Genomic DNA, 24,575 nt, shown 5'->3' with positions numbered 1-24,575 from the left:
GCTGGTAATAATTTCAGTGCACAGGCTATTTCACACATTATCGTTGTACAGACCAGCCAGAGGGAGAAGGATGCTGGAACACAATAATAAGTCTCAGTGATGCTTAACAGTTTGCATCTCCACTGAAAGATAGGAGGAGAGGAAAATTATTACTGATTTAGGTACGTCTGTAAGACTTTATACACTCACCCCTTCTTTGTGTGAAGTCTTGTTTTAGGTATATGTTGTAGCTACACTGATATTTGACTAGTTATTTTGACAAACAAACAATCAAATCAAGTAGGTACATTGTGCTCTTTTGTATGTTTATTACAATCTTCTTCTCTCCCATATAAGGAGAGCAACTTACGAGTGCCTCAGCAGAGTTAGGAGAAAAAAAAAAAATAAACTTGCGGCCAAATGCAGGCAGCTTGATATTCAAGACTACAACTTGTTGAAATCTTGAAACACGCTGGAAATTTTTTTCATAGCAAGAATGTGTCTGGTCTACTCTTCTTCATAACTCATTTTATAATCTGATGAACTGAGGGTACAAATCAGGCATGTATAAAATGATAGTGTTGTCAAGAAAAATGGCAGTATTGTCCTTTTCTTCAGTGGGTTCAACAGGCTGATTTGGTGATGGAGATTTTGAAACTCCAAACTCTTTCTTGGGCAAGAAAAAGAACAGGATGCAAGATACAGTTCAAGTGAAAAAAAAACTTTGATCAAAACAGCTCTAATGAAGAGTGGTATGAGTATTACTTGCAAGGCAATCCTTTCTATCCTTTATCAGTTTAATATAGAGATATATTGCAAGAAATTTTTTAATCGCTTATACTTTCAGTGAAATTATTATAGAGACATCAAAGTTCTGTGGTGGGTGGCTTGGAGATGGTGGCTGTTTTATTTTTTGCTTTGATCACAAAAAACCTTTGTCTGTGCAGGATCCAATTACTCTGTCATAGGCTACTTTTTTAGTAGTGCCACCTCAGAAATTTTTCATCCCCTGACAAGAGAATGATAGGAGCAGCCGTGTTCCAGGGTGATTGTCTTCTGCTCTATCCATAGAGTGGATATGAGCAGAAGGACAAAGAGACTAATACTGTGTATACTTCATTTTCACAGGCTAAAAGTATTGAGAATTAAAGTATCCTAATAAAATCTGATGTTAGTTTCTCCAAGTTAAGTAAGAAAATCCAGATAAAAGGTCCTCTGTATGGAAAGTGTCCTACAGTTACTAGAGCTGGGAGACAAGATGTTCTTTTTATAATTGGCCTTAATTTTGACTTTTATATATTTTTCTTGTGTAAGAATGGAAATAAGCCCCAGAATTTTAACTGATGAACAGCAGCATTGACTGAACTGCAGGTCACCCAGTGATCTGCATCATGCATTTCATGCATGCAGCAGCGATGAATCCGTTCACATAAGTACTGATGAAAAAGTGACAGGACTTTGTAAATTTAGACACTGTAAAATTTTCAAGATTGTTTTTACAAAAATTATAAAATAAGAAGTCTTTTTAATTTTTCTAATGCCTTGGTCTATGCACACTTTAACAGAGTTTAATCTGAGTGAAGGATATTTAAAAATATACCTACAGTAGTTAGGCATGTGTTGTTATATACTTTACTGTTTTGAAAGTAAACTACGTCTTTGTGTAAATATAAGTATTAACTCTCTCATCTCCTTTAGCCTGTTGGTTTTCTTAGATACTTTCTTAGATACTAGATCCCTCATTCTTGAACAGGAATGATTTAAAGCATCTCTTTAGATACTGATATTTTGGGGACAGGAAATACTCTCATTTATTCCTGTAGTTAAAAGCATGAGTCTGCAAACAGTGAGATTGATAATTAGGGAAAAACTTGCTTGTATATGATTCTAAAAGAGGATGGTTTGTGTTTTGGATTTAGAATAGCTGTAAAATAATTGCCTTGAAGTTCACAATATATAAGATGAAATATAAGTAGTTGAAGCTCTCATCAGCAGATAGTGTGAGCATGGGGAAATGGGTGCATGACTCTCCTTTTGATTTATTTTTTATTGCCTGTGCAGCAAAAGTACCAGTAGGTATAAAGTAAAGTAATAGCAGTTTGGACAGATGAATTAATTGCTTCATTAGCCAGTAAAATTCAAGTAATTCAAGAGTTCAAGTAATGGATTTTCAACAAGAGGATTTGCAGTCATTTCTGCTACTTAAGAAAAGTGAATAGATTTCACATCCTTTAGATTTAAGTGAATATTAAATTTTATTAGTGTTTGCTATTTCGCATCCTTTCAGATACTGTTTCCAGGCCAGATTCTTCTCTCATATGCCTACAAAGATACTGAATTCCTAACTTTTTAAGAATAGTCCCACTGGGTCTAGCTGGAATTAGCCTAGTTGCTAATAAAATATCTCAACAGCTTTTCTTTTCCCACTTCAATATTATCCTCACAAATACAATATGAGGAGTTCTCTCTCTTCTGGCATTTTTTCAGCTTTGAATGTTAAAGTAGTTGTTGTTTTAACACATGGAATTCTTCCAGTTAAACGAAGTAAGGCTTATGAATTACATAGGAAATAATTTAATTTAGGATTAATTACTTCTGCAGCATTCTAATGCCAGTGAAGCTCCATTTAATATCAGCAGACAAGGTTGTAATTAAAACAATCTGTGGGCCAAATTCCTCCACCAGACATGTGGTTCATGTCTGAGCCCTTGCCAAGAATGGTGAAGTGAGACAGGAGTTTTAAACTGACATTTTCAAACAGGATCAGCCCCCTTAGAATTCATCTGGGAATTTGCTTCTGTGGGACAATCCAAAGGACCTTGCAGAAAAGAGCAGAAACCTTCAGGGCAAGACTGCAGATGAGATGAGATGAAGGAATTACTGTCCTGGCTCACAAAGTGCTCATGGTAAGAGGAGCTTGTCAATTCTAGTTCATTGCTGTGAACATTTATTAATCTGAATATAGTGGACAACAGCAGTGATGTAAGCATACCTTTGTCTCAGGTATAGTTACAATTGCCTTTGTCTCAAGGCAGTTACAGACAGGGTAGCTAACAGATTCTCCCACCAATTCCAGTGGGTTGTGGAATGTGGCTGATGGTACTTTTGATTCACCTTTTGATTCATTCTAAAACTTTTATTGTCAATAATGAACTTTCAGTTCCATACTCAACGAGTGCCCAGATATCCTTAGGCAGTTGGTACCAGTGAGGCAGCTGAATCCCAGTGAGACTGAGCAGCTATGTGTGGTCCTGAATCATCCATCTCCTTTCTTTCCAGAGGATGTGGAAGAAGCCTGGGTTGATGAAGCAGCTCTGTCCATATACTTGGGTAAATATGGAGACAAGTTGCAAAAGCAGTTAGGGGTTTGTCCATAATAAATTGCAGATCTAGGTAATCTCTGGATAAAAGGATTTATTCATTCTTTGAATAAATCCCTCTGATTCATTCTTTGCTATTCTGACTACTTGACCACATTCATCCATCCTCTGCAATGGCAGTAGAAAGGTCATGTCAGACAATTTTAAGTTTCCTCCTGCTCAGCAGCAGCTCAAACTTGTGATGTTCTCTTGGGATCTTCCAGATTTTTTTATTTTTTTTTTCATGACAGCCTTTCCTAGAATCTAGTTTCCTCAATGGCCCAGGATATTAAATTTATCAATAAACAGATGAAAGAAAGATGGAGAGTGGCAAGTTGTTGTAGGAGCTGAGAACTACATAGGATATTCCAGGTATGGAGCTTTGAATAATTGATATCTGAACGGCCTAGACTGCACTGTTTACAATGTTTAGGTCCATATCCCCTAGCAAACATACTCCTTGTGCATGACAGAGAGGAGTGTTCTCTGAAGATGATTTACACCAAGTGCTGCCATTTCACCCTTGGCTCATAGCCTGCCTAACAGGCACCATCCCACTGACCATTGCAGTGAACACTAAATGCAAATTATAGCAAAGGAAAACTGGAATTTTTCTCGTAGGTGAAAAATGTCAACATGTGACTGAAAGCTTTTAGTTTGCTATATTCACATTTACTTTATGTGAGCTGTACAGAACTGAGTTATAGGTAGATAAGCATAAAGAAAGAATTGCATGTCAATACTTTGAAAATTCGTATCAGTCTATTCGTGTTCTTCAAGATTAAAGGTCATGCAAAGCTAGAAAGAATTTTCTTCACAGAGCAGCATTGGTAATGTTGAATGCAATCATTAGATCAGATTAGAACCCAGTAAAGAGTGAAAAAACATGGTTTGTGAATTAGTTCACTAAATGGGGCTGGTATTACTAGATCAGACTGCTTTGGGACCTGTATTTTCTCCCCTGAATATTTGTAGGACAGGTTTTTTTTTGCAGTGAGGCTTTTATTAGTTGAAGCAGCTCTATTCATTCTGAAGCAAGAGCATTCATTCCAGAAGTTCCTGTTCTGACCTCTCTGTCTGTACATGCAAGTATTTGGTATTGACCAGAGAAAGTCAAATAGAAGATGGATGAGAGAGATCTAAAAGCTGTTTATAGGCCCTCTTTTTCTTCACTAAGAAGCAGAGATGTTTTAAATTCTGTTTTCTTCAGTCCCACGATAAGCACACAAATACAGAGTCTCTGTAATCACTAGGAGTTTCTTCTGAGGAGATCCAGGAAAACTCCAAGAAAAGAGAAGAATAGAAAACATCTTAAGCACACAAAAAATATCTAGTTCTATTTATTTGCAGTTCCCTTTGGCATAATGTGATTTCCACTTTTTTTCTGAGAGTTTAAAGTCCCAGTAGTTGCAGGGTACCCAGAGAGCAAGAATTATGTTGATCAGTTGAACTGATAATGCAGACCCAACTTTGAATTTTGGTAAAAGCAGTGATCCAGATTTCATCAGTGTGATCTACATGCAATTAGCATGAACTGTGGCTATTTCTGGAACAGTTCTTTAACAGAAAAAAAGGATGCCTGACCTAAAAATTCTGTCAAATTCCATGTTTGTTAAACTAATCTCATTTGTCTTAATGAGCTGTTAGGCTGCTGTCAGAGGTGACTTTAGAATGAGATTTTAATTGCTGCAATTTAACTTCTAACGCTGAAAAACAAGTTACCAATCCAAGTTTTTCCTGACTTCCACACCTGTTTGAGGAAGTTTGGTGTCACAGCCTTGTGCAGAGAACTTTGGATCACTGGAGAATCCCTGTCACTCAGCAGCACGGTTGTCACCAGCTGAAAAGAGCAGTGAATGTGAAGGAAAAAGGTTCTCTGTTCAAGCATATAATAAGGTGAAGTAAGCCAAAATCCCATTTAGTCTTCCAACAATGCTTCTGTCTCTCTCTCTCTCTCTCTGTGAATAGTGTAGTTTCCTAAGGCAGCTTCTGTATACTTTAGCTCATCTCTTTCCTCTTCATTTAGGGGATCAATCCTCTTCTCCATGAAAAATAAGAGAAACTCTAAATATACGAGGGAAATTGAATCTCCTGGAACAATTTTTAATATGTAGGCCTTTCTTTTGTTAGCTGCTGTCAGACACAAGGGGTAGGAGAGGAGTCCTTTTCTCAGAAACCCAGCTGCTTGTTGGTGTCTCCTGCTTGGTGGTGATGGCTGTGGGTCTTCTGATGGTAAGTGGCAGATGCATAGTGCTGGCATCACGAGGACCCAGGGCTCAGACTGGGGTGTAACTTCTCACAAATGTGAGTAGCAGCACACTCTGGTTTCAGCCAAGCTACGTTAGGAAGAATTTCTGCCCGCGCTGTCAGGTTCTAGAAAGGGAGGAGATTTAAATCCTAGGAAACTGACATTAGCAAAAATCTTTCCTCTTCTGTTTCAGTAGTTTCTATAGTTACTGAAGTGCGCCTAGACAATGATACATATCTTAGTTACTTATTTGTAAGGGAAATAATTGTTGTGCAACATGTGCATCCTGAGCAAAGGTATCTTCTGTGTTCCTCCCTATGGTTAGGCTGTGTGGTGCCATTGGTATTTTTTAATACAGAATTTCTACTTAAAAATCACAGGCATCATATGAACAAAAATCCTAGTTTGGGTCACATGTAGCAGTTTTACAGAGTGTTTTGTCTTTTGTTCTAATTCTGTGTTCTATAAAGAGCATGTAGAATAAGCTTGGTTTATGTTGTTTGTTATTAAAAGCAGTGAGCACTTTCTTTTAAATGTTATGAGAGCTGGAAAGCCTGTGTGCCTGGCTGAGCTATGTATTCACAGGCATGTTTTTCACGACTATGTGTGTAAATAATGGTGGTGTTATTTCAGTAGAGGGAGTAAAGACCTTAGGTTCAAAAATTTGCATTACATAGTTTGCTCAAGAACGGTTAGAGTTTTAAGATGTAATTTTCATTTTGGGGGGGTAAAGTTTTGGCCCCTGAGAACCATAAAAATCTGCAGTTCACACTGATAAAAATCAAGTCTAAAGGCAGTAATGATACAGCTGTCACTGACTGAGCATGGAAGGTTGAAGAAAAATGAATGCTTTCTGATTCGAGAGCTTTCAAGCTTGTTAAAATTAGATTAGATACTTTCTTTAAAATGCTGCAAATCTTGTTTTGAGAAGAGAACAGGCTTTTGTCATTGATGGTTTTCAGCAAGATCAGAGGCAGTTCTTTCTGTTTAGTTCAGAGAATGCTAGAGCTCGTGCCTGTTGCTTTTCCATGAGGCACTTAAAAATATTTGATTAGCTGAATCCTTATATTTCCCTTTTCCTGCTAAAAAAAAAAAAACACCTGGGCCCACTAACAAAAGTTCATAGGCTTGACAGTTTTTCACTTACCCAGCCCTTTCTGATTTCTGTGTGTGCACATGCATAGATTTTTTTAAAATAAATCTCAATAGTAAAAATTAATTTTTAAAATTGGCAATGCTGGGGACTTCATTCTCATTTTTGTCATTTGTTTAATACCTTTTAAAGAGAAACATTTTTTTGTTTCATTGTATGCACTGTTTTGTCAGCATGTACCTCTCTGGGAGAAAAAGCCTTTTAAATGTTCTGTCTATCCTCAAAGCATGGTATATCTTCTGTTCCATGCATTGTTTGGAGCACTGTCTCGATGTCCTTTTACTGCAGAAATGCTTATTTTGTATTGGGAGTACCTAAATTCCTCCTATTACAGTGATCCTGCCTCACGGAGCACTCCTCACCTCAGAATTAATGAAAAGCCTCACCGGGTTGTGACTCTCAGGTTGAGAAAACACACCACGCTGAGGAGCAAAAGGGAAGAGGGAAGGGAGGGGAGAAGGACTCTTTTTCCAGGGCATTTGGGCTCCATTGAGCACAGTCAGAGTGCCCTTCATTTCCTAATGAAGGCTGCACCCAGCAGTCAAGGCTGTCTGCCGTGGCTCCTAAGCAGGATCACTGCAGTCCTGGGGAGGTGTCTTGTTGGAATGGACAGTAGCTGTGGCATGAGCTTACATGGGGGCTGAAGGTTTCCAATTCTATTGTAGCACTGTGTCATGTTGGTTTAAAGGCAAACAAAGGCAAACTAACCCTAACCCTGGGTACAACAGGAAAACCTTCCATAGGTTGCTCTATTTCTGTCTGGAGAGATCAAGGCTAGACAAAGGACTGATGCCCAGTGACCTTGTATTCTCCCCAGACTGTAATGCTCACTCTTTGTTCTTAAGATGTGAGTAGACCCTGATGTAGGCCAACAGCAGTTACTGTCTGATTTCACACTCACCGCTGTCTAATACTGCAGTACACCAATAAAGCATGGACCTTCACCAGCTGGAGAGGTTGCTGGCTACTAAACCAACACCAAGCTTGATGAGACTATAAGCATGTCAAGCCATTTAACTGTGTATGCATGGAATTAATTTTTTTATTATTATTTTTAGTTTCACTTGTACCTGAAGGCTTTTACTCATTCTAACTGGTATTTTGCTGTAAAACTGTCACTGGTTTAATTGTTCTGTCCAATTGCTGGCTGATGCTTTGTCCTAAATATGAGGAAATTGGTTCATTGAGAAGGTGCACCATTTTCCCAAATTCTGTTCACTGCCATGGGGCATGCATTTTGAAGTTGTGAAGTCAAAGTGAACCCTTTTTCCTGTCAAGTTCCTCTTCAAGCCAGGCAGAGTTAGTGGTTATATGTGACATTGGATTTCTTCACAAGTTTGTTTTTAATTCCTGTTCCTCCTCAAAATCTTTGGTACTGCTTTCAGGGATGTTTGTACATGAATTTATGGCTGTTGTGTAACTACTTTTCAAACTAACAAACTGTATCCACTGCTCCAGCTTGGTTCATGTAATGGGGAAGAGAAGTGCAGCTTGATGAACTGGTTCCCCTCAAGCTTTTGCAGAAGTCAGTGGGATTTTTTTCTTACATTGAGGGAGAACAGAGCAGAATCTCCATCCCATAACTCTTCAGCAGCAGGACTGTGCCTGGTTCACAGCTGGGGAGAGAAGGGATGGACACTGTTATTAAAATCTTCTCCAGTCTAAGGTACTTAAGTGACTGGTGAAGTGCATATCAAAACTCCTGCTGCTTCATCTGGTGCTATCTCTCCCCCATGCCATTTTGTACTATGCATCTTCTCTGACCAAAATGTTTAGATACACGTTAGAGCTATGCAACCACTGTGAAAATGGAAAATTAAGCTAGACTGTGTGGCCACAGCAGTGGCAGCTCTCTTGTTAAAGAGTCTTCATAAGTGATATGCTCAGTTTTGCCAAGGAGAGAGGGGAAACAACTTGGGTTTCACCTGCCAGACTGGAGTTTAGAAAACACTGTTCTGACCTTAAAATTGAGTAGCTGGGATATGGATGTCACAAGCCTCCGCTGACTGCAGAGCAGGCCGTGGAGCAGAAGTAAGAGAGAATGAGCCCTGCAACATTCCAGGTATTGAGAAAGGTGCTTTTCTGGCTCTTAACATGTTTTTAATTTAAAATAATAATAATAATAGATGAAGAGAACTCTTGAGGAGAATAGAACTCTTAAGAGTTGGTTTGATGAGATCTTAAGCGGTTCATGAAGTTTTTCAGAAGAATTTCAGTCACCTTTAATAGTGGTTGATGTTTTCTCTCAGTTTCCATAATCTAGTCACTTTCACTTCTTGGTATTCCACAGAAAAGGAACATTCCCGTGGGCATCTTAACACTGCTGTACTCTTCCTCTCTGTTAACAAACAGTGTGTATGAATGGGAACTGTTCTTTCTGAAGCAGATGCAGAACACTAAATGGCCTGAGTTTGTTCTTCTGCAGTTTCAGGAGAAGAACTATCTTCAGGATACACTGATTCCCATTGGTCTCCCTCACAAAGAGCAGAGCTCCCCTGTGTTAGGTTAGTTTCTAACCAGGGATTTCAAGTCATCTTATGCTGCCCATGTAGTCAACAAGGAGGCAGCAGGCAGTTCAGGTCACCTATGATGTGAATTGACCTCTGGGAGAAACTTCATCATCTGGAAAGTACTGATTTTGACTGGTTTTCCTTCGATGTGAGCCATGTTTAAAGCAGTATAACCCAGCCCAGCACTCCACAGGCACCACCCTCAGCCCCTGGGTTCACAGCTGTATGTGACGGGAGCCAAGAGTAGCACAGGTACATTGTGTGGGATGGATCACATCTGGCAGCCGAGGGCAGAGCCCAGCCTGTCCCTCTCTGGCAGGGCACCCACAGCTTGCCAGCACTCCGTGCCTTCCTACCACCAAACTGCAGCAAGCAACTGATGTGTATTTTGACAAAGGTCTATACTATTAAGTATTTGATTCTAGCTGCTGGCTTCTTTTTGTGTGGCACATGGAATACGTATGTTGGTGGGGAGCGATTTGAGACACGTGTAAAACTAGGAAGATAACCCATACTTTCATGTCCTGTGGCCATGTAAAATGCCATTGTCATTTCACAGACTTTTTATTTTTTTCCCCTAAGTTAGATTTCAATCAAGTTTTGCTTCTTTTGTCACTTTCCTTACTGCAGCACTTTTCTGTGGTGTCAGGAGAGCAGACTGGCACAGTGGAACTGAGAGCCACTCCAGGTATTTTGGCATTGATGGGCCAATCTGGCATGCCATGGTAAAGTGCATTCTCACTATTTGCCACTGTCATCAGCCAGTCTTGGTTTCTCTTCTTAAACACATGCTTAGGAAATAATTGAAGCACATGCATAATAATTCTTACCCACTCCTCCAAGGAAGTTATTTTACTGTATATTTAAATAATCCTCAGTTAAACATTCTTTTGTACTTTCTCTTGGTTTGTGTGTATACAGCTGACACCATTAAATTTGAAAGATGGCCCAATTCTGAATCTAAATAAAAATCACTTGAAGTATGAGCAAAGACAGTTCCATGTTACCAGCTGCAAACCATTTAGGCCTCCAGTGTGCAGTACCATTTGCTATCTGGTAAATGACATGCTAATAATTGCCTGTCAATCCATGAATCCTTTAGGGTGAACTCTAAGGGATTTCAGTACCTTGTAAATAGGATTGGTCTTCTCCCTTCTGCTTCTGTTTATATTCTGCAGTATGTAGTTTATGAGTAGAGCCTGTATGAATATACTCTTCTGTGGCAGGAGATTGGATGAAACACTTTGTTAATTCAGGTTATTTATTCCTCACCTCTGTGGAAAAGAGAAAGTTGCTTTGCAGCACTGCCATGACCCATCAGCATGACACATGACCTGATTGGAGATGGGGGAGGGAAGAACCTCCATTTTAATTTCCTTATGGCTTACTTTCTCACACCAAAACAAACTTGTTTCCCACATTTCCCAGAGCAGCATCCAGTGTGTTGATATCTTATGGCTGTGTTGGTTGTAATTAAGCCCCAGAATGTCACCTGTAATGTAAGAACATTTTGAGGCTCTTTTGAAATGCAGCCACTTTCTTATAGCTAGTTTCAGTTTTCATTTGTTCAGTGTATTGGCAGGTGGGGTCTGACTGAGCTCTTGCTTGTAAGTGGTGGTGGTGGTTGGGTTTGGTCACTGCTCATGCCCACATTGGTACCAAAAGGGAGGATGCAGCATTTCCACTTGCTGCAGAGTAACTTGAAGGTGTCAGTGATGTATTGACAGGCAAAGTCTTTCATCAGTCAGGTGTATATGCAGTGCTGTGAGCCACCAGGCACGTTTTTTGTGATACTTCCCATAATGCTTTTCCCAGGTTAATGTCTTCCAACTGTAAGATAGGGCGTCTTTCTAATTCGTTGTCCTTTTGCTATTTTGTAGTTTGAAATACTTGAGTTGTACTGATAAAAGTTACAGTACATCAGAACTTAGATTTAGGATTATAGATAGGTAGGTAGATATGTCAATATATCTATATCTATCACAGATAGGTGCTATTTTACTTCTAGACTACAATGCTGTGAACTTCTCACAGAGGTGCAAATCATTTATTCGCTGTCATATGACAGGCATAGTGCCAGAATTTCTTTGTTTCCACATTTGAAGTGATAACACTTTTCTTATGTCTTTTGTAATGTAGTTAAGAACTTTTAACCTTACAACCTTGCTATTAATCTGTTTCACTATTTCTCAATGATGAATTCCATTTCTTTGGAAAATACTGTATACAGTTGTGTGCTAGTGTCAATAAAATTGACATTTGTGTAACAAGCTGTGGCATTTTCTCAAATTTCACTGAACTTTGATTTAGTGTGAAACTGTTGGTAAATCCTTTCTTGCTAGCTGTAATAATACAGACCTTTATTTCAGACAACTACTGCTTTGACTTTGATTTATAGTAGGCTACATAACTGTCGTGATTACGTAAACTGATAACTGTGCTGTTTTCTCCTTCTCTTTTCAAAGGAATGATTTATAAACGTGAACTGGTCTGGAACTGGAAAATATTCATGTTCTAGCAATAAATCTTGAGTTCTTCCAGAAAATAAATAGGTTTTACTACTGGCCCAATTATATTTATTTAATGTTATATTTACCGGACTATCTCAGCTGTGTTTTTTTAGCAACAGGAACATTTACCTATCATAATTTAGGGAGGACATAATCACATGATAGTAAATTGTATTTGACCCTAATTATACACAGCGATGTATGTGTTTTACATTTAATCTTAGACAGCCTGTTAGCTGTGGTAGTCAAGAGCTTGTCACATTTTTTTGGTTGGATTTTAATGTATGATGCCAAAATGGCACAGACTGTAAATGTTCTTCCACATGACAGATTCTTCTTCTAAAACAGGTTTAGGTTTTCAGATGTATGGAGGAGGGGATAACTGGGAGAACACTGGACATTTTTGGCAAACTTTCTTTCTATGCAGTCATTAATTTGGCTGCCTCCCAGAAGACAAAATGCTAATTTCAGTAATTTAATGTAGTGTATATGAATCCATGGAAGTGTAATTAATTGTCTAATTCTTTAATATTTTTAATCCAAAATGAAATGGGACTTTTTATCTGTGAAAATCTGAAATTGTCATGCTTTGTGCATTAAAAGTATTGCTTTTCTTATGTAAATGTAATGCTAGCATTTCCATCCCAAACAATCAGAGGAGCATGGAAAGACTTACCAGGTATAATATACATACTCGTGTCGTGTGTAGAAATTGGGGAACTAGTAGCTTTCTCCCTTCATGTTAGATCTGACTGATCTTAGCAGCAACACTGCTGTAGAAAGTTATCCTTTTTCTCTAGACTTCAACTAGATAAATTTGTACTAACCTGTGTCCCGTAGTTCCCTGTGAAGTACTGATTTGAGTGTTTGAAGCTCTGCTTTGCTGGAAAGAATGGCACTCCTGGAACGATTCCTGTATTGTTGTATTTACTCTTTTCTATAGAGTGGATTACCATGATGAAATTTTTTTTATATTAAGTTGATGTTTAGAATCGTGGAATGGCCTGGGTTGGAAGGGACCTTAAAGACCCCCTATCTCCAACCCCCCTGCCATGGGCAGGAGCACCTTTCACTAGACCAGGTTTTTCAGAGCTCCATCTAGCCTGGCCTTTAGCACTGCCAGGGATGGGACAGCCACAGCTTCCCTGAGCAACCTGTTCTAGTGCCTCACCACTCTCACGGTAAAGAACTGCAGCTCAGTCATCTGTGCCTTGATCCCTTCCCTACAGAGATAGTAATTTCAGCCAGTTTCATCACTAAAACACCCTTAACCAGTCCCACGGTGAATGCAAGTGGATGCAGTTCCTCTGGCTTCAAGGCCATTTGGGCTAGTTTGAGGACCCTGATGGCTGTGTCTTGTAGCATAATTTCACATGCTGCAATTTAAGACTATAACTCCTTGTGGAACTTTCCTGAGAAAGCGTGTCCTAATTGATTTCTCTTTTATCATTTTTCTTAGCAGGTTCTTTGACTGGCAGCCCTCACCTTTCAGAGCTTTCCATCAATTCCCAAGGAGGACCATCAGTGGCAAATATGACTTTATCTCCAAACTTGAGCCCTGATGCCAAGCAGTCATCTCCCTTGGTCAGCCCTTTGCTGAATGACCCGTCATGCATCAGGGCTGATGATGAGGAAGAGGTCAAAAGAAAGGTAAGGCAAATGAAGTTGGCCTTGTCTCTCTTCTCTCTGAAGTGTTGTGATAAATCTGGGTCGTTCCTGTTGGTTGCAACCTCAGGAGCTTGTTTGGATGGGGTCTCCTATAAATCCAAGCTGCTTTTAAGAAGGAGTGGAGTTTGTAATTTGTGGTAACAAAGCAGTCAGTTCCATTGTCTTACTGGAGAGAAAATTTCCAGGTGACAGAAAGAAAAGGAGTAGTGTTGAGCCGGTTGTGGGAGTATCCAACCCAGGCTCTCCTGTCTGTCTCTGCTGGGAGCACCACTGGGAACATCTGGTTGTGGGAGTAGAAAATGCTCTCTTTGAGCCACAGCCTGCAGCCTTCAGCTGGGAGTGTTTGGCTCAGACCCAACATTGCAGCAAAACCGTAAGGGAGCATCGCATCCCAAACTGCTTTCTGAAGAGAAATGTTTGTCTGAGCCAGGGTGTTCTGGGTGCCTGCTGGCTCATCCCTCCTCTGCTGCTGGGTGAGAGGAGCTCCCTTTTGTCCTCTGTGGTCGGTTTTTTTCTCCTCAGCTTGGAGCATCTCAAGAGGGAGAAGGAAAGTCTGAGGTCTTTGCTGGAAAGAGGGAGTTTGTGCAAGGAAGATCTCCTTTCCCACTGTTCATAGTTAGCAAGATGTGTGAAAGAAATTTGAGAAGAAAATTGGAGAATCAGTTAATAGAGTTAGGACTCTCTGTGCCAGTCCAAGATAAAGCAGCCAGTGACTGTGTGCACCAGCTGATGTTGGTTCCTATGGGGGTGCATTCTGACTAGGAAACAGACTCCCTTTGCAGGGCATTCACAGTGTTTCCACTGCATCATTTGTCTTCAGGGAGGAAACAAAGGAAAAATATCTATGGATGGTTTTTCCTTATTTTTTCCTTCCTGAGCAGCAAAGAGGAAGATCAGTTGGGTTCCTCTGGCTCTTCAGAATTAAGAAATTCTGAATCTGTAGCCTAATCTAAAATCCTTCCCCTCTCCCACTGTTAAGTTGTCCAGCCAAGAAAATCTTACAGGTTTGAATTTTTTTGGAAGCATTTTTCCTTTGGATTACCATCCTGATGATGAAACTTAAAATAATCAGATACAAATTTTTGTCATTTTGACGATGATTCAAATGATCATTTAGCCTGCAAAGGATTTCTTCATAAACTTGGCAATATGTCTTGCTCCAGAAATAAACTGAAAGGAGTATCAGCACCCCAAAGCAGTAGAAATTGTCTTGGCAGAAAAAGAAGTCTCTCAAACACCCATAGAAAAGTTCCTGTTCTCTCATGTTTGCAAGGAAGGGTTGTTTTTAGGGCTTCAGGGCTTAGGAACATTCAAGCGTGAGTCACAGCATAACCACAAGCAAGGGTCACTGGTTTGTAACTCTCTCTGTGATTTATTATCTACAATTCTGTTCTCCATAAAAGCAGAGGAAAACCTAATGTGCTTGCAATTTACAGAGGTTCCCAACTGAGAAAGCTTACTTCATTGCTAAAGAAGTGGCGACTACGGAGCGAACATACCTGAAGGACCTTGAAGTCATCACATCGGTATGTTTGCTTGAGCATTACTCACAGAGCACGTGAAGCTCTCCTCAGTGGTGGCATTTCATCTGCTCCATTTAACATCCTAGCTCTTCCGTGCTGCTTTTATAGTCTGCACTGTAGATACTCTTTGCTGTGCACAGGAGTTCTCCTCCAGGGAGGAAATAATGCAAAAATCAGAGAGTAGAGGTTTGCTCTGTGGTTAGTAACATGTGCTAGGAAGCTGTATCAGGTTGAGGAACTTGGGACACACTTCAGTTGTATTTCCTTGCTCTCCTGCTTTGTGGTTATAATTACTAAAAATGCCTGTGGGTTTTCAATGACTTCTCTTAAAACATAGGCAGCTCCTTAGGGGCACATACAAATGTTCTCTACTGCATTAAACGCCCTCCATTTAACATGAAATATTGTGGAGTACCCATTTGAATGATTCTGATTTTTCAGAAAGTGAAACTGTGTTAAATGAGTCATTCACCTGTAGCATCTGATCAGAATGTGATTGTTAAAATCACCCAGGCTGCCATCTTTGCACACACAGCAACAGCCTTGTTTCATTTCCAAGAATAATGAGTGCAAGGTCTGATCTGAAATAACCATTTTTCTGTGAGATGGCACTGGATCCAAACCCCTTCATGGCATTTTGGCCAACTCCAGACCTCTCAGCTCTTATATCACCCAGTGAGGTGCATTGCCCACTCCTGTGTTGAGTGCTGTGGTAAGGAGGACATGCTTCAGGGGAGAGTGTTGGGAGCAGCTGGGAGCCAGGGACACACTTTCTCCTCAGCTTCTTGTCTGTTCCAGGATCCCACGTGACAGATGCAGCTATCAGACCCCAGCTTAGACAGAGCCATTATAGCATGGTCTTTACAGGCAGCAGGGTAGCTGTGGCCCCACTGCTACTCACCCTTGCTTTCTGGGAAGCCAGCCTGCTGAGAGGAGAGGCCAGGCTCTGTGGGATGGTTCTGCAGTCTTAACAGCAGATATGCTATTTTCATCTAATATTTCACCCAATGGCTGCAGAAGCAGAAAGTTTTAGCTCTTCAGAGCTAAAGGATGTTTCCCACCCCATCCTTCATTCTTGTGATAGGCAAATTTGACTTTGCTGGATCACCAAGAGGTGTGGGCTTGATATTTGGCATGCAGTTGTATCAGCTGTGCTCCACAAATGAATGGCCCAGGAGGCCACTGAACATGAACAAGTCGCCAACATAGCTGGAAAAGGAACAACTGTGTGCATTAATTTTGAGACTTGGTAGATGAGCTTCAACTTGAGCTCTGCTCAGTACTAAGATAAAGCAGGCTAGAGGGGAGCTTGGGAGGGATCTTTTTTATCCCAGGTCTGGTTCAACTCCAGCTGATGCAGTGTCAAGCAAGACTGCTCTAACAGTTTTGTATGGTCCCCAAGACCTTCTAGGCACTGCTGGAAGTCAAGCACAGATAGCTGGAACCCCTCAGGGCGGTAAGGAGTGAGCAGTGTTACCATGTTGAAGCTAATAGGCATTACTACCTTGGCAAGCTGCCTGGTCCTATGGTTTTATGTCACCCATAGTCTGTTAGGGTGAAATACAGATAATTGGGAGCAAAACTGAGCAGGAGCCTGTTTCAGTCTTTACAGTGCCTGGCACTGCCACTCCTGTTTTGTGTGATAGCAGTGTCTTCCACTTGTTCACTTTGCAGAGTGATGTCCTGTGTGTGCACACAGCAGCATGGGTGTGGGTGCTTACTGAGCCAGCTCCTGCCAAAGGCATTTCAGACGGAACTCTGCAAAAAGAAAACACAGAGCTTTTTTTTTTATTCTGCTTTTTTTTTTTTTTTTTTTTTTCCTTTTACTGAATTGTTTACAGTAATGCTCTTTCTCTTGCACCTCCAACATTTGCAAATTCAGTTTGTATTGACTAACCAGTTTGGGTTTGAAAAGAATTTTCAAGATTTGATCAGCAATGGCAAAGGGGGAAGGGAGTTCCTTTTTCAACTGTGTAGGGTCTGATCTCTGATAAGATCACCAGTTCAGCACACAGGAGTGTCAGGGATAGTCTGGATTGTATTCCTAGTGCCAACTAAATAAGATCCTTGCTGGCTTAGCTGTTAGGAGTATTTGGGTTAGGTACATAAAGACAAAAAAATACCATACCCTGTGCATTCCACCCACTGATAATTTTGTTTCTCTTTTCCTTTGTAGTGGTTTCAGAGTGCAGTGAGTAAAGAGGATTGTATGCCTGAAACTCTGAAAAATCTAATTTTCTCCAATTTCGAACCTTTGCACAAATTTCACACCGGTTTTCTCAAGGAAATTGAGCAGAGACTTGCTCTGTGGTAAGACTGTTGATTGTTATTTATCTGTATTATTTCATGCAGTTTAACATTTTTGCATTCCCTTCTTGCTAACTCCTTGTGATCTACTGTCGTGCTTAATTTGTGAAAGTCACAGATGTTGGTTATTAACAGACAGGGTTTATTGAATCGTGCTTTGTTCATGTTTACTTGACAAACTCTGTTGTTCAGATATCTCAGTTACAGACGTATGCAAATGAGATCATCATTCTGGATGAAGCTTTCTCTTGCCAAATGTCACTGTTTCTACATGGCAGCTCCTTTGAAGAACATGCTGCAAGCAAGGCTTATCAGTAATAAAGAGGGAGAGGCAAAGGACCAGGTTCTGTTTCTGTCAAAATAGGTACAGGCTCAGAGGAGTTCACAGACCAGCTTCTCATTCTGCAGCATCACAGCTGTGACACTCACAGGGTCTACAGTGCACTCTACAAATTGACAGAGTGTTGGAAGAGGACACTGGGCTTGAAAATTATCTACTCTTAACATAACAGTGACAGTAAAATGTGGCATTTTTACGAAATAGCTATCAAGTGAATAATTCTTCCCTGGCAAGGCTCTTAATTCATTTGACCACTGAAATCTTAGCAGAGGCAGCAGCATAAGCAGAAGCCTTCTGCTTGCTCCGATTAGACCTTTCTGGACTAGATTGTCTTGCTCTGTGTAGGCATTTTTTGTAACTTATCTTCGGTTCTGGGAGCTGAGCTTTTCCTTCTCAGTTAGAAAAGTGACAGTGAAAATCACGTGAAAACAGAGCAGGCAGACCTAATGTTGCTGCTGGTGCTGAATAGATCACACAGACACAGGTCGAGGTGTGGTGAAAGGAAGAGCTAGTTTATTTTTCCTCCCAGGATTTATAGGCTTCTGACCAGGGATTGGATGGTCAGGATAACACTTCCTCACTGCACTGGCCATGAGAGATGCCCATCACAAGACATGTAACAGAAAGAATGTACACATATCTATGTTTACAGTTACTGTCCTGGGAAAGTCTTAGAGAACTATGTCAGCAAGCTCAGAAGCTGAGTTTTCAGGGCAACAACCTAATGGGTGTTAATCAGTTTAATTAAGACAGGTGCCTCTTTAACTAATGAAAGCAAAGCACAGTGTGTGAGTTTAACTCTTGTGATGTATTGAGTTCACTGAATGAAGGCACAGCACTTTGCAGACTAGTGCTGTCCAAACCCACCCTGCACAGCTGCAGAATTATAGCAGGTGTTTTCTGGGAAGAGGGGAATTTGGTACTCCCTCTCGGAGCTGACATCCTCACCCAGGACTTTGGTTGACTCATAATATCATTATCTTTATATATATATAAATATATATAGTTTGTATATGTATTTATATATAACTAACATCCTAAGACACGTTCTGCACAGCCGCCCTGCCTGTATTGCTCTTTCTTTCACTGGGCTGCTACTGGTGTTAATTGCATTGCACTAAGCAGCATTTATTACAGCTACTCCAAGAAGGCTCTGTCAGATGTTATAAAATACTGATTGTTTCTTCAGCCTTGGTATAAGATTAACAGTAGTTGGAGTTAGTCCCCAGCTAGTTGGGGTTAATGCGTGTGGCGAGAAAAGGAAAATCTGTGCAGTTAGTAAAGACCAAGTTCTGCTCTCTGTCAGACCAGTCTAATCTCACTGGGTGCTGACTCCTGGGCACATGTTGAAATTGAGATACCTCCTGTATCCTTCTGGTGGCATTAGAGGTGGATGCAAACCTCCTGTTCAGGTGTGATGTTTTCAAAAACTGGATGATGCTGCACTACCAGCCTGCTGTGGAAAGGTGACATTGTAGTAAGTGGAGGGAAGGAACAGTTACGTTAAATAAAGAAAAAGTCTTTAGGCTTCTGGACTTCCATGGTTTTACTTTGTTTCTCCTTTTCAGTTAGCTTCTATTACAGCTGAGTAAACCTTCTGTTTTTCAGCTTCCCCATAAAGTTTCATGGGGTGGTAAACCTCAGTTTAAAGCTTCCAATGTCATATTTTAACTGCCCTTCCCCTGTGATGTAAAGTGCTGATCTGCTACAAAGTTACTTTGCAATCCAAATTTGTTCAAAAATATTCTGCTGAGGTAACTTTGTCCCAGCTGGCCACCTCATTCTGACTTTGTCGGCTCAGCTATTGCATGTCCTTCCACAGTTAGTGTAAAGCCACTGGGATTTCTCTCTCGTCTGCTCTGACTCGCTTGACAGAAAAACAGTCACGTTCCTGCATTCAGTGTGCAGCCAACAGCCTGGATGCACCTAATGTAATACCCCTGTCATAGACAGTGGTTGTTGTTAAAGTTCTGGAAGATTGGAATACGTGCCTTGGGAAGGAAGGCAGACTTGCTGACAGGTATTATTTTGGAGGTGTTGCTGTTTCTGTATAATGCCACAGATGCTGAGATAAGCCACAAGCAATAAAGTCTATCCTATAGAGATTAGTGTTTAATTAAACAGTGAGTGACAAAATTAAGCAGGCCCTCGGCATCCACGAGAAGCTGGTGGCAACGTGGTAGGAAATCCTTCAGCAGCATGGTCAAGGTCACTTAGCTGAGTGCCCACACTGCCAGAATGGTACCTCTCTCTTTGGCCCTGGGTGTTTTTAAGGCAGTGGGCTCTGGCTGTGTTCATCAGCTCAGAGCAGGTTGCTCCCAGCTGCCCAGCAAATCCTGGGCCTGAGCTGGTGGCACAGCTGCAGGCAGGTGTGGGCAGGATTCAAGCAAGCTCATTTAAATCTGACTCTTCCATGTCAGCTCTTAAATTTCCAGGCAGGTGTCTGGGGGTGGGGGGAAGGTGGGATGCTTGTCCTGAGACACGAGCTTGTTCTGCATTTGTCAGGAGGTGACATGTCCCATAAAAAAAGGGCCTTTGAATGAAAGGGCAGTGGACTTCATCAAGCTGCTGGAAACCCATGTGCTGTGGCAGATTGTGAGAGAGAGAGCCTCCTGCAACCAGTCATCTGTGTTCCCCTAGTGAGTAGGATGCTGGGTTTTATCAATTCAAAGTGTAATTCAGCCCGCTCATTCTACACACGCATAAGCGCAGTTCTCTAAGGTTTGTTTCAAGCCTTCATGCTGCGTGTTGGAAGATCTAACAGGAGGTCATTCCCTGCTCTCTTAGGCCTTGGATAATATTGAAGCTGATGCAAAAAAGCTGTGAGGAGAGCAAGGCTCAGGGGGATTGTGCAAAACAATTGTTAGATGTCTGCATGCTTTTAATTTGTTAAAACATCTATAGACTTTTAGTACTTGGCTGGAGGAAGCTCAGGTTGTGTACATTATTAAAAGCATTTCTGGCTTGCTTGAAGGCTTCACAAGTGTTTGAATCTGCAGTCAGGGGCAGGCTGTTTGCTACAGAACAGCTTAAGGGCCAGTGTCCTGTTGACCTGGTTATAGATTCTGGCAGGTCTGATCTGTTTCTTTACACAGTTCACCCATTTTTCTCTTTAGGGCTGCATTTCCTAAGAGCAGCACGTCTCAGTGTCCAGGGCCTAGTGATAGTTTTTAATAAGACATAGATTGATACTGACACCAAAAGTCAGCTGCAGAATACGGGAAGTCAGTGCATTTTGTTCAGCCAGAGTTTCTTTCTGGCCATGAAACAGAGAAGACTCCTGGTGGTTCAATTGGACAGCATCCTAATATGAGTGATACCATGCTCTGGGCCACGTTTCCAGCCCTGCCTGTGCTGTTGCAGGGCCAGTAAAGCAGCTCATGAATCTCCTCAGTTGCCCCAGCTGTGCTGAGCTCTGGAGACTGGCCATGTTCCTGGGAGCGAGTGAAATACCCCACTGGAGGCCGTGGGGTTCAAGGAGAGGAAGGATGCCCTTTGGTGGATGCAGGCAGTCATGGTGCCTTGTCTTCTCATACAGGAAGGGAAGAGAAGAGCAGGAAGCTGCCTCAGGTGGGAGAAGGAACAGCACACGTCAGGCTGCTCTGTGAGCGAGTGCCAGAAGAGCTGCATCCGCCACTTGGGCAGCCAGATGCTGATCCTGGCTGCCAGGACTCCTCAGCGAGGCTTTGGGTGCAAGGCCAGGAGTTCCCAAGCCTTTTTGCTGGAAGAAAATATGGGAGGCATATGTCAGTGACTTCAAGCTGGCTCCCATTTCTCAAGACCAGTGAGATTTTATGGCAAGGAGGAAGAGGTGTGGGCAGTGCAGGCAGAGTGTGACATACTTCATCAGCTTCTGGGCTGTTGAATCTGAGAAGTCAGCTAGGTTCTATTCCTTCTTTTATCTCAGCTGTTTAATAAGCTATTCATTTGGACCACAAGCACCCTTTTCCATCCAAAAGAATTGAGCTCATCTTTCCACACCCCCTTAAATATATTACAAGTTTCCACACTGATTTCTTTAAATGATGACAGAAATTGGCAGATAGAGAACCATAACCACAGAACAGCATAGAGAGCAATGCTGGGGCAAGCCAGGAGAGCTGTTTCTGCCCAAGGAAGCCCTTGTCAGGTTGTACAAATCTGTGTTTTGGGCCTTATCCATGTGCTAGGAAAGAAAAGTGTTATGTACTTCCCAGAAGTGCAGGCAGACTCATCTTCTCCCAGGGAAGCTGCTAGTTTGACTCGCAGATCTTTCTGATGAAAGCTGCTGCTCAGTGTTACCAGATGGGAATGTGTGGCTGGTAATTTGCAAAAAAAAAAAAAAAGGGCTCTTAATCTTAGCATATGAAAGGAGAAGGCGCAATCAGGATTTGTGGAAGCAAAATTGAAAACCTGTAATAAAAAAGCACTCAGGGAGGTGTAGGAAGATGAGCCAAATGCTGATTTATTAGCTATTTTTTTTGAGAAGAAACACTTGTGCTCAGGAAGAGCAGCCTGATAGACACTTTATATAAACAAGGCAGCAGTCCTTATCTGCCTTCTCAAAAGCAGAGTGCTGGCTGTTTGGCTGGTTCTGCATGTCTGGTGAGGAGGCACGAGGAGGGCAGTTTCAAAAGTGTCCTTGTCCTGTGTACAGAAATGAGGTGTGTGTTGCAGTACAAACCTCTGAGTTATGCACTGCGGATTCCTGGGACCAAGACATCGAGAGGGGCTTGCTGCCAGCATCCTGGGCTCGATTTTGGGAGGATAGTTTCCACTGCTGAAGTCACTTTTGGGTACCTCTGGGGATTGGAGCTGTGCTACGCCCAAATTAACTGGAAATCGTGGGAGAGAAATTGCACATCCGGGATCTGTTAGTCAGAGTTGGAGCTGTGTTGTGTCCATCTCTGTGGCTCTCCTGGCAGGATATGCCCAGGATCAGCTCTGAGGCTGTTCCACAGCAAGATATGGAATGCTGTTGCACTTACAGCATATTTTCATGCAGTGGTGTTACTTGCTGGGATCCCATACTGGTTAAAAGCATCACTGATGCATGTTTTGCTGTAGGTTGGGTTTCTCCCACAACGGGGGTAGCCATCCCAAAGTCTTTAAAAGTATGCACACCCTCCAAAGGCTTGGTCTGATTCTGGGAAGCTCTGATGGCTTCAGCAGTACATTTCTTAGGCTCTGAGCTGCATGTCTTGCACCACTCACGGCTGAAAGTCCAGCTGGAATGGGCAGGGCAGTAAGAAGCGCCGTGTAACAGCAGGGTGTGAGCAAGTAAAAGGACATTTGCTTTTATTGACTCTTCTTTTCCAATTACAAAACATTCCTCTTATTTAAAAGGCAGTTGTAAGGGGAATATTTAAGGTATTTTTTAATATTAGAACTTCAATTAATAATAAAGTCATAAAAACTTCAATGGTGTTCAGAGAACCAGCTGTGGTATTCAGGGGGGAGTTCTTGAGCATGTAACACAAGGTTACACATTGTAAATATAATTTGTTACAATTGACTTATTATTATTTTGGCTGCAGTTCAAGGCCTGCAATCAAAGACTTCTGTGTTTACCTCAAAAAAATCTTTATTGAGATATCATTTAATTCTTTTTTGCCTTTCCACCATTCCCATCAAATTTCTGTTCCTTCTGATTGGGGGTATGGGCTGACTTGAGATTTCCTTCTATTATTTTTTCAATTATATACACTAAGAACTTTATGTAATTTGAAAATCCAACAGGGCTGATTGTATGATCCCTGTAAGTCAAGCTGATGGCTGTTTGAAGTAATCTATATAAAAGGTAGTGTCTGAATTTCTTACCAGATAGAAGTCTGCTTTTCTTGCTAATGTGCACTTGTATGTTGCTTTAAAAAGGAAGATAAAAATGGAAAATGACCTTATTGTACAATAATGTCCCCATTTTTCAGCATGATTTTCAGTGGCTTTAGACCTCCCCCACGATGTCAGTGAGGGCACATAATGTGTGGGGAAAGCAGCTCCTGCATCTTCTATGGAGATGGGCATCATAAATCAGCTCCTGATGAAAAGCTGTGAGACCCTAGGCCCTGAGTTTTGTCCCTTGTCACTGGCAGATAGATGCCATGTTCAAACAGTGACCCGTGAAAACAAGGAGTAAGAAGAACAATTTAGCCATTGATGCACAACAAATGAGCAGCTTCTTCCCTCTCAGCAAGCTGAGTGGTGTTATTCAGAACATACACCACAGGGAGAGCTCTCTTTCCTGCTCCTGTGCTTTGGGCTGTTGCAGCAGTAAGACATCATCTGATACGTTGTGTGTTTGGGTTTTATTTTTGTATTCTGTGTATTTGAATGCCCTTTTCTTGGTGTTTCTTCTTGTTTTCCTGGGATTTGCATGCTGAGGAGCTGGGGAAGATGGCAGTGTAGCATTGGGTTTGCCCTGGGTCTCAGGATGGAGCTGGGGTAGAGTGCAGGTTGGGTTTTAGGAGGCAGATGGGAAGCTGTCATGTTCCCTCCTGCCCAGTTTCAGCTTACCCTGCCTCTCTGTCCACATCACAGCCTACATGCCTGTGGACCATCCCCAGTGGGAAAATCACCTCTGTTGCAAGGGAAATTTATTTGACTGGAAATAAATAACTAAAGCAAGAAGAGTGGCTGGGACAAGGAGCAGTATGCAGCCATCCCATTTCTGTATTTTCTCCTGAGAAAGCCCTGGGTTTATTTCTCCCAGCAGGATGTGTCTGAGTGCATCACAGGTCGTCTCTGTCGGCCTGGGCTGAGGGCTCTGCTACCTTTCAGTTCTTCAGCCAACAGCTGGAGAGAGGCTGTTGCTTCTGGGGAACCCCTCTGTCACTTACTCTGCCAAGATGTAGAGTAAGTTTTGAAAGCCCTAAAAGTCTGTGGCTGATGCCAATGAAGGGAGACTGTTCCTGATGCTTTGTGTGTGACTGATGTGGTGAGATGCTGTGCAAGCAGTCAGTGCTGGTGGTGCTGAAGAGGGTCCAGTGGGTCAGCTTTTAG

At 41.6% G+C, this 24,575-nt stretch overlaps 1 protein-coding gene and 1 long non-coding RNA gene across 12 annotated transcripts in view; both read left to right on the top strand.

Annotated features, from left to right (window-relative positions):
• FARP1 (FERM, ARH/RhoGEF and pleckstrin domain protein 1) overlaps nucleotides 1-24,575 on the top strand; it is a 202,336-nt gene that overhangs the window by 156,936 nt on the left and 20,825 nt on the right. For 6 of the 11 annotated variants that reach the window (XM_086880843.1, XM_086880837.1, XM_086880844.1 and 3 more), the window contains exons 14-16: nucleotides 13,222-13,409; nucleotides 14,864-14,953; nucleotides 17,127-17,260. In XM_086880843.1, coding sequence (XP_086736969.1) covers nucleotides 13,222-13,409; nucleotides 14,864-14,953; nucleotides 17,127-17,260 — 412 coding nt within the window. Of the gene's footprint in view, nucleotides 1-13,218; nucleotides 13,410-14,863; nucleotides 14,954-17,126; nucleotides 17,261-24,575 lie in introns of all 11 variants that reach the window. The other 5 variants (XM_086880841.1, XM_086880834.1, XM_086880835.1 and 2 more) reach the window with 1 other exon arrangement.
• LOC147654099 (uncharacterized) lies at nucleotides 20,033-23,825 on the top strand. Its single transcript, XR_015284447.1, has 2 exons — nucleotides 20,033-20,236; nucleotides 21,136-23,825. It is a non-coding gene; the product is annotated as an uncharacterized LOC147654099 (long non-coding RNA).

This window comes from Cyanistes caeruleus, chromosome 3 (assembly GCF_971803275.1).
Source record: "Cyanistes caeruleus chromosome 3, bCyaCae1.hap1.1, whole genome shotgun sequence".
In the NCBI taxonomy this organism is placed as follows: domain Eukaryota; kingdom Metazoa; phylum Chordata; class Aves; order Passeriformes; family Paridae; genus Cyanistes; species Cyanistes caeruleus.
This window is presented reverse-complemented; position numbering and strand designations above follow the sequence as displayed.